The 13,331-nt window shown below is 46.8% G+C and overlaps 1 protein-coding gene across 16 annotated transcripts in view; it reads left to right on the top strand.

The window, feature by feature from the left end:
* The window catches only part of Heph (polypyrimidine tract-binding protein 1 heph), a 294,035-nt gene that overhangs the window by 148,890 nt on the left and 131,814 nt on the right, over positions 1 to 13,331 (top strand). For 3 of the 16 annotated variants that reach the window (XM_076901329.1, XM_076901327.1, XM_076901333.1), the window contains one exon: positions 4,686 to 4,748. The exons of 12 other annotated variants lie outside the window; for them this stretch is intronic. Coding sequence is in view for 1 of the 4 variants with exons in the window: in XM_076901325.1 (XP_076757440.1) it covers positions 1,253 to 1,324 (72 nt within the window). In the remaining 3 variants the exon portion in view is untranslated. Of the gene's footprint in view, positions 1 to 1,212; positions 1,325 to 4,685; positions 4,749 to 13,331 lie in introns of those variants that run through there. One more of the 16 variants, XM_076901325.1, reaches the window with a different exon arrangement.

Genomic DNA, 13,331 nt, shown 5'->3' with positions numbered 1-13,331 from the left:
TCGCGAGAGGGTTAAAAGAGAAGGGAAAAGAATCGCGCGACCTAAATTCAGCCGGCCAACAACATTCCGTCGAAAGGGAGGGACTCATCGCGTTACCTCCCCTCTCTCTTCTACCCCAAAAAGAAGAAAGAGCGCGAGGAAAGCGGAGAAAAGAAATTAAAGTGAACGAACGAAAAGGAAGAAACGAGCGAACTCGAAAGAGAGAGATAGAGAAAGAAATAGACAGAAAAAAATGGAGAAGAAGCGAGAGAACGCGAACTCGAAAGGAAAAGAGATAGAGAGAGGGGAAAACTCGCGCGTGAATCTCGTTTCTTTCCCCCGTCGCACCCTCTGGTTCCTCCTGTCGCACAGGCCTACTTTCGATCTCATTTTTCGAGGATCGCCTTCCATCTTGCGCCGCCCGTGGAACCTTCAACAGCAATTCCCTCGGTAAGAGGTGGTTCGAGACGAAGGGGCGGCCAGGGAAGAAAAGGAACGGGTGTAAATGGGGTGGTATCGTAATGCAGTATTGTGAGTACGTGCCTGCAGGCTCCTGGCTCCCTTCTCCTTTTCCCACTCGCTTTCGCTTTTTCCGTCCGTCTTGTTCGTTCTGTCGAGGGGCCGGGGTTGAGATGCGGCTGCGATATGCAGTTAGACGAGAGGAAAGGGTGGCCTCGCCAGCGATGGCTAGAAGCTGGCTTCGCGTACTCCTTTCGCCCCCGATACTTACTATTTTTCTCCTGCAATGCGTTACAATTTTTGCATAGAAATTGCAAATTGTCTCGTGCGAACTGTTTTTTAAATCGCACGATCCACGTAAAAATTTCAAATCATTTCTGCGTGCATTTAGTTGCATCGAGGCATCTACCCCTTGAATAAACGAGCTGTTTAATTGATACGCGAGAAATCGTTGATAAATGCAATGGGGGGTAGAGACGAATAGAAAAATAGAAATTATATTGAGAAGGAATGAGGAAAATCGGTGTTTGCAATAAGCAGAGGCGAACGGAAACGAGTGTACGTGCGAACAGCGGCGAACGGGCCCGAGCGAACACAAAACACGGCCCGATCCACTGTGCGACCTTCCGAATTCTTAGTCTCCCCGCGACCGCCGTGGAGTTTGTTCGTGCGTCGTAAAGCTACAATTTTCATCGCTAGTTTTGCCATTTTAATCGCGAAATCTGTTTTACGCGCGAAATCCCGTGTACGCGCGTGTATTTGTGTATGTGTGTGTGTGTATGCTGTGCTCGTTGGTCGCTGAAGATTGCACGCCATGATTTTCTACGATCGCGTGGACGTCCCACAACCCCCTCAGCTAGCGTATCCTTTCTACAGATGCAGCAAGGTCAGAGCCTTTTATTTTCTTCGCCATTTTCACTCGCGATTTTCGAACGATTTTATGTATCCAGTGTCGCATTTATCATGCGTTGATTGTGGATGGATTTAATGTTCTGTTTTATTTAACTTTGAGCGTTCAAAGTGTTAATATATCGTTGTATAGTTTATTGCGCGATTAGCCAGATTCTTTGGCGTTTATGCAGATTTCTGAGCACTGGTTTTAATTTTTATGTATGATATTTGCAATAATTTATGTATCACATTTTGTGATCATTTGGTTGTTCGTTGTGGAAGGCTGGTGTGGAGGTAGATCAATTTTTCGGTACATTACGTCGTACATTTCACCAGGAATTTCCACGCAAGTTTGTTTTCGTCCAAGTTACCGCGACTTCCGAGAATTTTTCCGTTCGAGGAATCCTACGCTCGTAGCGAGGATCAGCCTTGAACTAGCCGTGTTTGAAAACATTCCCGAAGTTGGGAGAATTTTTCTCTCGTTCATATCTCACTTATAATTAATTCTGTTAAACGTTGTCCGCGTTTCACTCGTGGATCGTTCTCGATCTAATTTACATTCCTGAGAATTTCACTAGCCACTTTAAATTAGCTCACATTTCGAATAAACTGCATGAAATTCCACGTAGTTGATTTTGTAAAATAGAGATCTCAAATTTTCTTACACTATTCCATTCGAATTCTCTTGAAAATTTTAATAGCCACCGTGTATATCGACCGATAGTTTCCTCGACCATCAGCAGTGCATACCTGAACCACCTTGCGTTCAGCTGTAGCCAACCAGTTCTCGAGAAAACAAAAGGAAATGACCAGAAATCGAGGGTCCGTTGCACCTTGCTCTTCCATAAAATCTACCCTACTTAACGACCATAATACATTAAGACACCAAAGGCAAGAAGAGGGTCTCGTAGAATTTGAAAAGAAATATTCAAACAATCTCGTGCGTTTTAAATAATTTGGAGGAAAATTTAAGGGCAGGCATTGTTAAAAGCGTTTGGAAATAACAGGAAGCGTAGTCGAGGCCATCGACCACGCCGTTTCCATCCGCAAGGCGTACTCTGCAGCCGTCCCCTTAACGTGTGTATACCATGCAGGCAAAGTAATGCCCCGGGTATCTATTGCGGGCATAGTAAACGCCAAAAGAGACCCGTACGGCATACGTGAGCGGCCTGTTCGCCACGGCCTAGGGGGTTGCTGTTTGCAACGGGGGTAAGTGGCCGTGGAAGTCGTGAGAAAAGGTCCGTACGCTCGTACAGTGGTTCCCATTCCGTCGACGATAAATTCCGCCACGATTCACCTCGAGAGAACAGTCGAATAACCATTTATTCGGAGATTATGATTCAGAGTTTTCGTAAATTTCACGAGATATAAGGAAATAAAGCGAGCGAGAGGGGGTTTGAATTTAATCGTCGACGGTGGTTCGACGTCGCGAGAGATTGGGAACCATTTTACTCTATAGAATCGTTGTACCGACCATAAAGGTATTGTGCGAAGGGCAATTCCACCTTTACCTTGGCCAAATTCCAAGATTAAATCACTACAAGTTGCCCCGTTATTCATGTCGAACGGGGCAAAAGAAAATTCAGCCCTCCATTTCCTCGAATCCGCTCCCCTGGCCCACGGACGAACTAGAGAAGAGAGGTCGCCATTCAAAGGGATGACAATTCGTATCGCGAATTTCTCCCCACAATTTTCATTCTCGCTCCACGAGAAGCTTACTCGTCAAAGAAACAATTGTAAACTAATAAATTAATTTCTTTCGCTCGCTTTCACATAACTTCATGGACAGAAGAAATAATTCTAACCAGTCCAACGATACACCACAAGTATCCACAAGGTTCCAACAATTTTTTCACCGGATACTGCCAATCTAATCTTCCATGAGATCCTTCGAGAACAATCAGAATCCACCTTCCTCCTCGAAATCCCTCAGAACGCACCCTCCACCCGTCCATATAATCCTCTACTTGTTTCTGGAATCCCCAAAAACCGTAGCAGCACCCCATAGCCATCCATACATACGCGTATCCCCTGGCAAAACGCGGGGTCGGTTTAATATCTCGTCAAGGAAATGATTTCGTGACGAATATCCGAGGCCAGGCGCCAACCCTCCCCTTCGAACGACGAGAGGGGAACACGTTTGGTAGCCGGGTTCGATGAGAAATACGACGTGATTTAGGGGGTGAATTCGTCAGGCGCGGTTCCGAGCCTGTCCGGATCTATTATTGGCGTTGGAACGTAAGTTAGTGGCCCGCAGGGGTTGCGCGCTAGGAGCCAGCGCGGATAGGGGTGGGTGGTTCTCCTCGCGCGGATGGTGTCTGGGGATAACGTAGCGGACGTATTAGGTAATTGCGGGGGCGGGAGGGTGGGGGTGATTTATATTGGCGGCACGTGACGCCGGATAGGAATTATCGTTAGCCACCTTGCAACCCTTGCGCGCACGCCTCCGTTTCCTCCGCTCCCTTCCTCCTCTTCCTCGAGGATCCGCGGTCGAGAAGAGTTCGCGTTGTGTTTTCGAGACTTTCAGAGCTTCTGCTCACTGGAAATCGGGGATCTTCGTAATGGAACTGTACGGAATTTAAATGGCACGATCGTGGTTTATATGGAAGATCCACGCAGGGGTTGCTTGTAGAAATTTATCAAAAATGGATACAACATTTAAAACATTTAAAAATCTTGCACGTCCTCTTCTATGGAAATTTTTAATTTTGTTCCTTTGCGCGAGAAATATTTGTTATAACTATAAATTAAGAGAATAGCTCGAATTGCAGGCACAATTAAAATGTTCAATGTCCCTGCTGGCTACGATGCGAACACAATTCGTGTAACAACCCGTCTACTTCAGCTATTCTCGAAAACAGTTCCACGTGCAATGATTCAATTTCTCCGGTTTCCACGGAATTTAAAAGCTCGAGGATCCTTGTCTCAATAGGTGACATCTTGACGAGGCATTCAGCCGTCGTGTTTCGCGTTCGCCCAGACACTCGGCCAGGCGTCCCTCTCGCGTCGCCAGGAGTTTCCGCGATCCGTTCTTTGACGACCCTCGTCGCCGGAAGTGCTCGGCCCTGATTTATCGCCGCCCACTGCGACGTCGGAAAAAATGGAATTAGCAGGATTACGGCGTGAAGTACGCCACGTGATACGTTCCAACGCGAGGCGTTGACATAAGCAGCCCTAAAAGCTCGAGGAACTCGAAGAGTTCCCACGAGAGCCAGAGAAGGGTTTCGTCACTTCTTTCCAGCCCAAGAAAGATTTACACATCGCAATCGACAAACTACAACACCACTGTTTCGGTCGAAGTACTCACTCACCCCTTCAATCATTTTTAACAACATCTTCTCCTCTTTCTGTTACAGGTAAGCTCCCAGAATTTACTTGAAACTATACCAACCGGCGACAGTCAATCGTCCCATCAGCTGGTGAGTCGCGATTATAAAGCATACACTATTAAACCCACCCTCGACGCGAAATTTAAATACCACGCGGCAAATAGAAGCTCTTAAGCGCGACTGTTACCGTATATATTCTGACTGTTCGAAAGCGAGTGTACAGACGTTGCGAGGGACCGCAACGAGAGACGAAAACGAAAAAGGATATCGTTAAGGACCCGCGAGAGAGAGTCCGTGCCCGAAAAACATTTCTGCCGCACGAAAATCCTCCCCTAACGAGGTTGCCTGTCCCTAACGAGCCAGGCAACCGGTACCAGAGTGCATAACCCAGGGAGATAATGAGAGGGTGAGCAGGACAAGCGAAGGTTGGCTGGGTTTCAGGGCGTTACGGGGGCGAGGGGGTAACGGATAGCGACGAAGCAGCCGCGCGTCGTCGGGGCACCTGCGGTTTGTCGGTACGTTACTGTGGTACACGATGCGGTACCGAGCCGTCAAGTTCATATTGCTGGTTTCCTGTCATTAACGTGCCGCGTCGAGCCTCCGAGTCCGTGTCGAGACCCGTTTCTCTCTCCCTCTCTCTCGTTCTCTCTCTCTCTCTGTAGCTTCTCTCGACCCCTTCGCGGCAGCCTGCGAGATATCGAACTCGAGCGGTGATATGCCGCGCGCGTTGGATACTGCGGACACGGAAATTCTGCGAGCACATTGTTCGCCTTGCCCTCGTGGCGATCCTGCGAATGCGTGATTTAGTGGACCGCTGATAATCGATAAGATGTGATAGCGATCTTTTCAGCGATTAACTAAGAGCGTTTCGAGACGAGAATTTGGATTGAACGCGAACGTTAGTGTTTTTTTTGTGGCTCGAAGGAATTGTTTTTTAGAGATGGTTGAGAGAAAGGGGTGGAAAAGTTGCACGGAAGATTGCGTTAACTCTTTGACCGCGTTTTGTAGCTGGGTTGCAGCGGCAACAATGTCGGATAATGGTGTTGCGAGAGGAAAGAAACGGAGAATTATTAAAATTTCCGTCGATTCGCGGTCCCTCTGCGGTCGGGATAAAATAGATTCGCCGTTGGCGAAGGTTTATCGGGGGCTGGTTGGAATCCTCGGCGGATTTGAAATGTTAAAAAGCGAACGCGTTGCAAACGGGAAATGAGATATCTTGCGCTTGATGAAAGGGAGCCCTGTGTGCGCGCGTGTGCCCCCCGCGTCCATGGTCTACGTGTGTAATAAATAATGGAAAACGAAATGTTTCGTTGCGACGATCCAGGAAATGAAATTCCACGCTGGAGTGTCGTCCGCGGAACAACTCGAAGATTTATTATTTTTTCCAGGCCCTCGTTGCATATTTTAGCGAAAAATTTCATGCGAACAGAGGGGGGGTTGCGCTTCATTCTGTAACCTTTAATGGCGATGTCTGTAGAGATTTGTTAACGATCGATTAGAATTTTCGCGTTTAGCGACAGAGTTTCTTTTCTATATTTATTATTTTATTAAATATTCGTGAATTAATCGTCAGATCTGTGAGAAATGGGTGGATTAGGGATCATTGAGACCGCTGCGTAATCACAGTTTACAGTAACAGCAACAAATAGGCTGTCAATCGGTTTTGGCAGAATCGAAACTCGCATTAGGTGGAAACAGGTGGCTACGCTTGAAATCCTGATAACTAGAACTTGTCACTGTGCCAAACGTGACGACGACATTTGAATTCGAAATCCCACCCCTTTTCAGCCGCCACCCCGGTTCCGCTCAGGGTCTCCCACCGCTAATTGCCAGAATCTTTAGATCACGGAATAGTCGAAGTCCCCTGTAAGCGTTCCAGATTCAATCTGGCTTCGCGCCGTGCAACCAAACCGTGACAGCTTGTCCAATTCCTCCGCCTCCGCCCAAGTTTGTCGTCGAAATACAAATGTCTACCTTGCAATCCATTTCGCAGCCACATTTACTCACCTTTGACACGACTCTTCCCCTCTCGAACGATCGCAAAGCGATTCCACTCTCTCTCTCTCTCTGGAGTATCCTAATTCGTTTTTGGATTTTTAGAAAATTCCACTGAAGCAACTGAACGAGGGCAAGTTCGAAAAATTTGAAAAATTCTCCGCCTGTTCGCATTGCTAATTCAGTAGGTGAATTTTTGAGCAGAGTTTCCGTAGAAATTCCATTTCGAGGAGGTGTACCGAGTGTACGTACATAGATATTCGCGTTTCGTCTTCAAACGGGTCTCTGCGTCACGAGTTTTCAGAAATTTTCACGAATCCCTCGCGTCGAAATTGAAATGTATAAATACTGGTCGAGGTTTGAAAATTTTTTCTATCGTTTTTTTTTTTAAATTACAATTTTAATTGCGAAAATCGAGTTAGTCGACGACAGTTATCGTCGGTTTGATAGATCCTCCGACGATGGTCGACGTCAGCAGCAACAAGTGAGCCGGAAAAAGAGCCGAGGCGAGAGGTTTCCGTAAAAAGAGCCGCGGCTCTTTAAATTCTTGCCCGATTCCGATTGCCCGGGGGTAATTTTCTTAGTGAATACGGCTGGGACGATTCGGAGGCCGGAAATGGTCTTTTCAGCGCGCCCTCGCGGCAGCCATAACCAACAAGGACCGCTTTATTGAAGCCAGGCGGGCGACTGGTTGCCCCTTTGAGAAATGGAAATCCGGCTGGTTCGAAATTTCTTTGACAACGAACCCTGCCTTTGCTGCTACACGAATTTTCGTTATCTACCTTCCGTTAAATTAAAACACCGTTTTTCTGCTCTCTCGACAACCCTTTACCATTTCTTTTTTTCACGTGTACACACGCTTCGAATAGAATTCCATTCAATTTGCAGTCGCGCGCGCAGTTTTATTTTAATTAGCGGACTAGGTAACAAAATTATTTTTCGTATCGCAGTCTCTGTATTTCTAACTGGGCGAATCGAAGGTAATTTCCCCGTGGTTCCCCGTTTTCCAGTCCATCAGACGGGACTTTCTCGCGATGGAAAAGCTGCAGACGGGGTTCTGATTCATCCGTGAAGAGCCACGGTTGCTCTCTGGTCGCGCGAATCCGCAATATGGCCGCCTTTTCAACCCTTTCAGCCGCGCCACGGCGAACCTTGGGAAAGATTATTAAGACGCGTAAGGGAGGAAGCGGAGCAGGAGTTTGAACGTCGCGCTCGAGCTCCCCTGGGCTTGGCTGGCATTTAATTATTCCAAGACGCGGCGCGATACACGGCGTGTAGTCAAACGAAGCCGCCAGTCGAGTTTATATTGCGCAAAAATTCAGCGTGGCCTCCTCCCGGTGATGTGTTTGATCTGTGGCCAACGTGGGCGGAGCCGTGTCTTCATTTCGCGTCCGTTGGAAGAATATTTGACGAGTTCCTGATTGTTTGGCGATCCACGTTCCGCCAGAGACTCCTTTGAACGTGTTTAATTAGAGGTATTAATCGAGCGCATTCGAGTTCTGCTTGGGGTGGGAATTTTAAAGCGTCACGATTGAGAGAGGGGCTATTAATTGAAATTTCTGAAACATATGCTCGATTTTAAAGGACCAAACTGTTTATCGACACCCGAAAGAGCCATCACTAAAGCAGTGTTACGCTGTTCGATCGATTAACCGGCAGTTTATCGAAACACCGGGGGGGTAACTTACTTTCGATGTTCGATAACTCGTTTAAACTTGATGTAATTAATTAAATGAACTTGCGCCGGCGAAAATTCGCCCCGAATAAACGCGTACCAAAATTGTTTTACTTCTACAACGATGTTATTTTTATTCATTGTAACATACGAAGGGTTGTTTTAGTTAGAAATTGGAGAAACGAGTGTCGCAACGTTAAAGAGGTGTAGGGTAGAAAAGTTAAACGTTCCTCGCGTTCGTGTGTCGTTCGAACGACAGTAAAGCATCGACAATGCACAGTTTCTTAATTTCCACCGGCAGTTCATAGAGATTTCGCTTCCATTCACCCTGGATCTGTTCCATCCGCGTCTCGAACGCTTTGAAACGATTATTTCCAGCGCGAAGGGGTAGCAGCTATTCGCGAGAACAGCATTCGAACTGGCGCAGAAATTCTTCCAGAGGCGGCGTCTCACAATGCGCCCAGAATATTTTCTCTTCAATAAATCCGACACAGCGTTTCCGGGGTGACGAGCTGGCTGCAACCTGTGCAACACACCCATCCCCTCCCGTCGCCTTCGTCCATCGTTCTCTTCTTTTCATGGTCGCCATGAAATCTCGCTGAAAGCTTTCGTCGATTTCGAATCGTTCCCTTTCGCGTCGCAGTTTCGTTGACTTTAATTAAACGCGAAAGCTGGTCGACAACCCGCGGAGAAATTTCACCGGGTGATTCTGCAAGCTGAAATAAGACAATAGTTACGAGCGACGAAAACGTCTTCGAGTCGTCGTTCACGAGAAAAATGACTTCGAAAATGCGTGCACTGGTGGTAGCAGACCATAAGCCATTGCAACTGGTAGCCATATTGAATTTAGACGACCATGCCTTGTAATGGCTCCATGGACTTTCAGCATTAGCGCACACGTACTCGTAAAGTCGTTTTCCTCGAGAACAAAGCCTCAAATGCAATTAATTTATTCTTAATTTTTGTCTCATTTTAGCACTCAGGATCATCAGCAAAAATTTCTCGAACGAATAATTAAACACTCTGTATTTATCCTTAACGCAATTCTCTTTTATCACCCAGTTGATATCGCCCATTGCTCGTCATTTATAATTAAATATCGTTAATCAATTAAGTAAAACGGATACACTGTGCGGAATTGTTTATTGGTAAATTGATATAATTCCATTTTCAGGCGTACGATATCGGTATCCGATCATACGTGTAAATTAATAGGTACTGATGGGTATTGACGTCCGATAAATCGCTGACTGGTTTATTTAATAGTTTTTAGAGATAATTACTGCGATATGCTCGTAATCTATTCGCGAGATTATAAGTTCGATCGCGAAAAATTGATCGAGAATCGTTTGAAAATGTCTGTACGTTTCAGTTACCAAAAATACAACACTGTCCACGTTACAAAAATCGTTTCGAATGGTAGATATCACAGAATAGTGGCAACAGCATCGACCAAAGGCTGCGCAAATTCCGCGCGAGCTTGGAGCGAACGCCAGGGGGATGCTCCGCACAACCTCCACCCACGCGTTCCCGATACTATCGAGCGCCTTATCCGGTGAATAGCGGCAGAAGGAGTATGTAAATAAGCCGACTGAGATATTCATGTTGCTCACGGTGTAGCCGCTCGCGCAACCCCCGAACGCGTAACCCTTGGCCCGCGTTCTAAATCTCGCGAACGATAAGTATGTTTGTGCACCTCCGCCTCGTCCCAACCCTTAACCTTTCGCGACGCGAAAGAAGTCGATTCTCGACGACGAATATTTTTTGATCGCCTCTGAAACGGATGTTAGAAATCGTGGATTGAAATTCGCAATTTTTCACCCCTCTGCAAGCTCAGATTCTCGAGGCCTCGATCCTTAAAGGTCGTGTCTCTTGGAAATTCTGCGAGAGTTCGTTGGGCTGCTCGAGAAACGCGATAATTGTAGTTGTGGGAGAGGTTTTTAAAAAAAAAAAATGGTCCAACACCATCGCTGTTCTCGGTTAAGCTCTATTTTTGCTCGAAGCTGGTCTCGATCCAGCGCATCGCCCTCTCAGCCGCGACACCCTCGACGAATTTCGTCGCAGCTGAAACCGTTGGAGCGAATAAAACGAGCGTTTTCCCACGAACGACGGAAAGAAGAGGGACGTCGGGTGTTCTAAGGGCTTTCCGCCTGTTTCTCCACTGTCACATTAGCCTCGACAGTCCAGGCTGGCCTGTCACTACGAGCCTGGCTCACGAAAGTCCCTTTGTTTGTCCCTCGTTCGCGCGTTCGCCACCCCCGACGAGTTCTCTTTCGCGCGGCTCGATACATCCGGGGATTTTCGGTTTGCCTCGTCGTTCTTTTCTCCTGGGAACTGCCATAGTTAAGTGTTTTCTGAAATTCCGACTGTATAAATGCTGTGAACCATCCATTTTATTTTCTCGCGATCTATTTCGATTTCTTTCGAGACACTCATGCGAATTCCATGTAGATGTCGAAGTGAATTAATCGAACATTGATTTAGCCAACGTAATATAAATTGTTCGCCAAAATGGCAGGTTTTATTAAATCTATCGTTAAATTAACTCAGGACAGTTACTCGACGATTCTCGTTAAACGAACTTTTCCAATCTTCGAATTCCTTGAAAATAATTCACGACGAACGAAAGTTCCCCTCGATAAACGTCCGTTTCCGTCGAGGCGACAGGCCCCGCGTTGCGTCGAGGTGTCGAATCGAACAACAAACGGGCACAGCAGTAATGGAACGACAGCGCCGCGTCGCTTTATAGAAAGTAAACGGTCGTGTTTCGCCACGACGGCGAGGGAAACGTTGGTCTAAGGGCTTTCGCCTGTTCCTCGTCTGGTCACATTATCCTGTCCACTGAAAATCCTTTTGTGCGCCCTTTCTGCGACGCCACGTGTCCTTCTCTCTCTCTTTGCAGGACTTTAGCGCGTCCCCCTCACGTTTCTCACCTGAATTTAATGGCAGGGCTGGTTACACTGTTTCTCTTTTATTAGCTTCCATCATCCACTATTCTAATTTCGATTCTCACTTGCAAAATCGCCTTTGCAGTCTTCCATCTACTGTACTTTTAGCTAATTCTTTGATTTGCCTAATCAGAAGGGAAGAATTTTTTCTAAAGAATCGAATGGTTTTTTTTTAATTGGAACTTGGAAGGAGAGGTTCAAGAGTGTCGAGCAATAATTTCTGTCAGCCACTGACGAATGTCTCAATATCAGTCGAGGCTCAGCGAGGTCAGACGGCATTGTGAAGCTCTTCAGACGGTTCACAATGCGGACTGGCCAAGGTTATAATCACGTCCAGCCTGCGAACCGGACAACCTTCCAAACGGGTTCTGCGCACGTGCAAATATAGAATCGCGATCTCTTCGCGAGGGAATAATGGACAGCGCTTCGTTCAGTGTCAAACGAGACCGAATCTCGCGATTAAGAAACGATTCAGTCAGCAAGAAGAAATTGTTAAAAATATTTGCGAGTGGCTTGTTTTTTAAAGCAGCCAGGTTTCCGTTTATTCTTCGCACTGGTCGAAATATCTGGGACACCAGACGCGTCTTATAAATCATTCCATTTTTCCATCCTTCGTTTAGCTCACTGTTACACGCACAGAGATTCGTGGCATCGATCATCTGGTAAAAGAACGATTGAAAGCGCGTTTAAATCATCCGTCGAGTCCTTGGAACCGCGGGACGTCGTGTTCTCTTTCGTTTTTACCACGGAATACTCTCTTCAGCCGGTTCACGGTGGAACGTTTCATCCCCCCACTTCCTCTCTATCTCCCCTGTGTTTTATAGAATTAATTTCGGTTGCGTTTCAACGAAAGTCGAGAGGCAAACGTGATATTTTCCGGCGGGAATTTTATATGCCGCGGAAACACGATATTTTTCACAAATTTCGGTGAGACTACCCCTTTGGATGATGGTATTAAAAATTTTATCATATCGAGGATACTTGGACGAAGAAAGAATTGTATTTCGATCGACGTGAATTAATTGGAGATTTGCAATATCTTTGATATACATCATCGACATTATCTGATCCATTTAAAATACTTCCAAAGTATCAGAATAATTGTCACATTTAGGGAATAATTTAATGCTCGATGCTCGCGTTAAACTCGATTCGATCAAAGACGCCCGTATGCAACGAACGAACCACGATCAGCAGAAAAATAGTAGACACGAGGTACGCGCGCGTGGAGAAGCGTCGCAAAAAGGGGCGAGAGCTGGGGGGTGGCGGTCGGGGGTTGAAAAAAAGGAACAGCGACACCGTCGTCGCATCGAGGAACCTTTCTGGCCTTTCGCGAGGATCCCAGAGCTGGCAATTTCTCGACACTAAAAGGTTATACGGGGACCGACACACGCGTTACTCCTCCGTGAGCCTTTGATTTAAATTATTTCTCCCTTTGCCGCCGCGACGCGCCCCCTTTTACTGCCGCGCCTCGCCCCACCCTCGACCCCTTTTATTATTCTTTCCACTTTCCTACGGCCGGCTGAAACGCCCGCACTCGACCCGGATCGATGCTTTCGCCACTCTCAGCTTTTTGTCTTCGAGGATTTTCCACGGCAGATCTCTCTTTCTCTCTCTTTCTCTGCTCTCCAAATCCAAAGCGTCTGCCTTTTCGTGGTTCGTCGAGGTTCACCCTGGTCAGATCGCGACCAGTAAACGAATGATCGTTCCAAACGATCGATTCGAACACCAACAGAGGGGTTGAAATCTTATTTCAATATTTAACGAGGAATTTTAATATTTAATAAGAAAATATTTTTGCGCGATCGCGACAGTCGATGAACATCTGAGAACGAAGAGAGATGACTGGAGAACTCTGAACGCGGCTTAAGGCATGCCTTGACCTCAACCTTGAAACGGAGGAATGCACGGGGACTCAGCTTAGCGTAACGTTCCTGTTCCAACGTTGCACGGCTAGCGTCTGCACTTGGTCGTTGCACTTCTCTTCCTCTCTTTCTTCTTCTCAGCCTCTCGCTGGCTTCTGCCACCTTTTACGCTCCCCCCTCTCGTCTCTCC

Source organism: Xylocopa sonorina, chromosome 9 (assembly GCF_050948175.1).
Source record: "Xylocopa sonorina isolate GNS202 chromosome 9, iyXylSono1_principal, whole genome shotgun sequence".
In the NCBI taxonomy this organism is placed as follows: domain Eukaryota; kingdom Metazoa; phylum Arthropoda; class Insecta; order Hymenoptera; family Apidae; genus Xylocopa; species Xylocopa sonorina.
The sequence above is the reverse complement of the archived record's forward strand: the minus strand, read 5'-3'. Positions and strand labels throughout refer to the sequence as shown.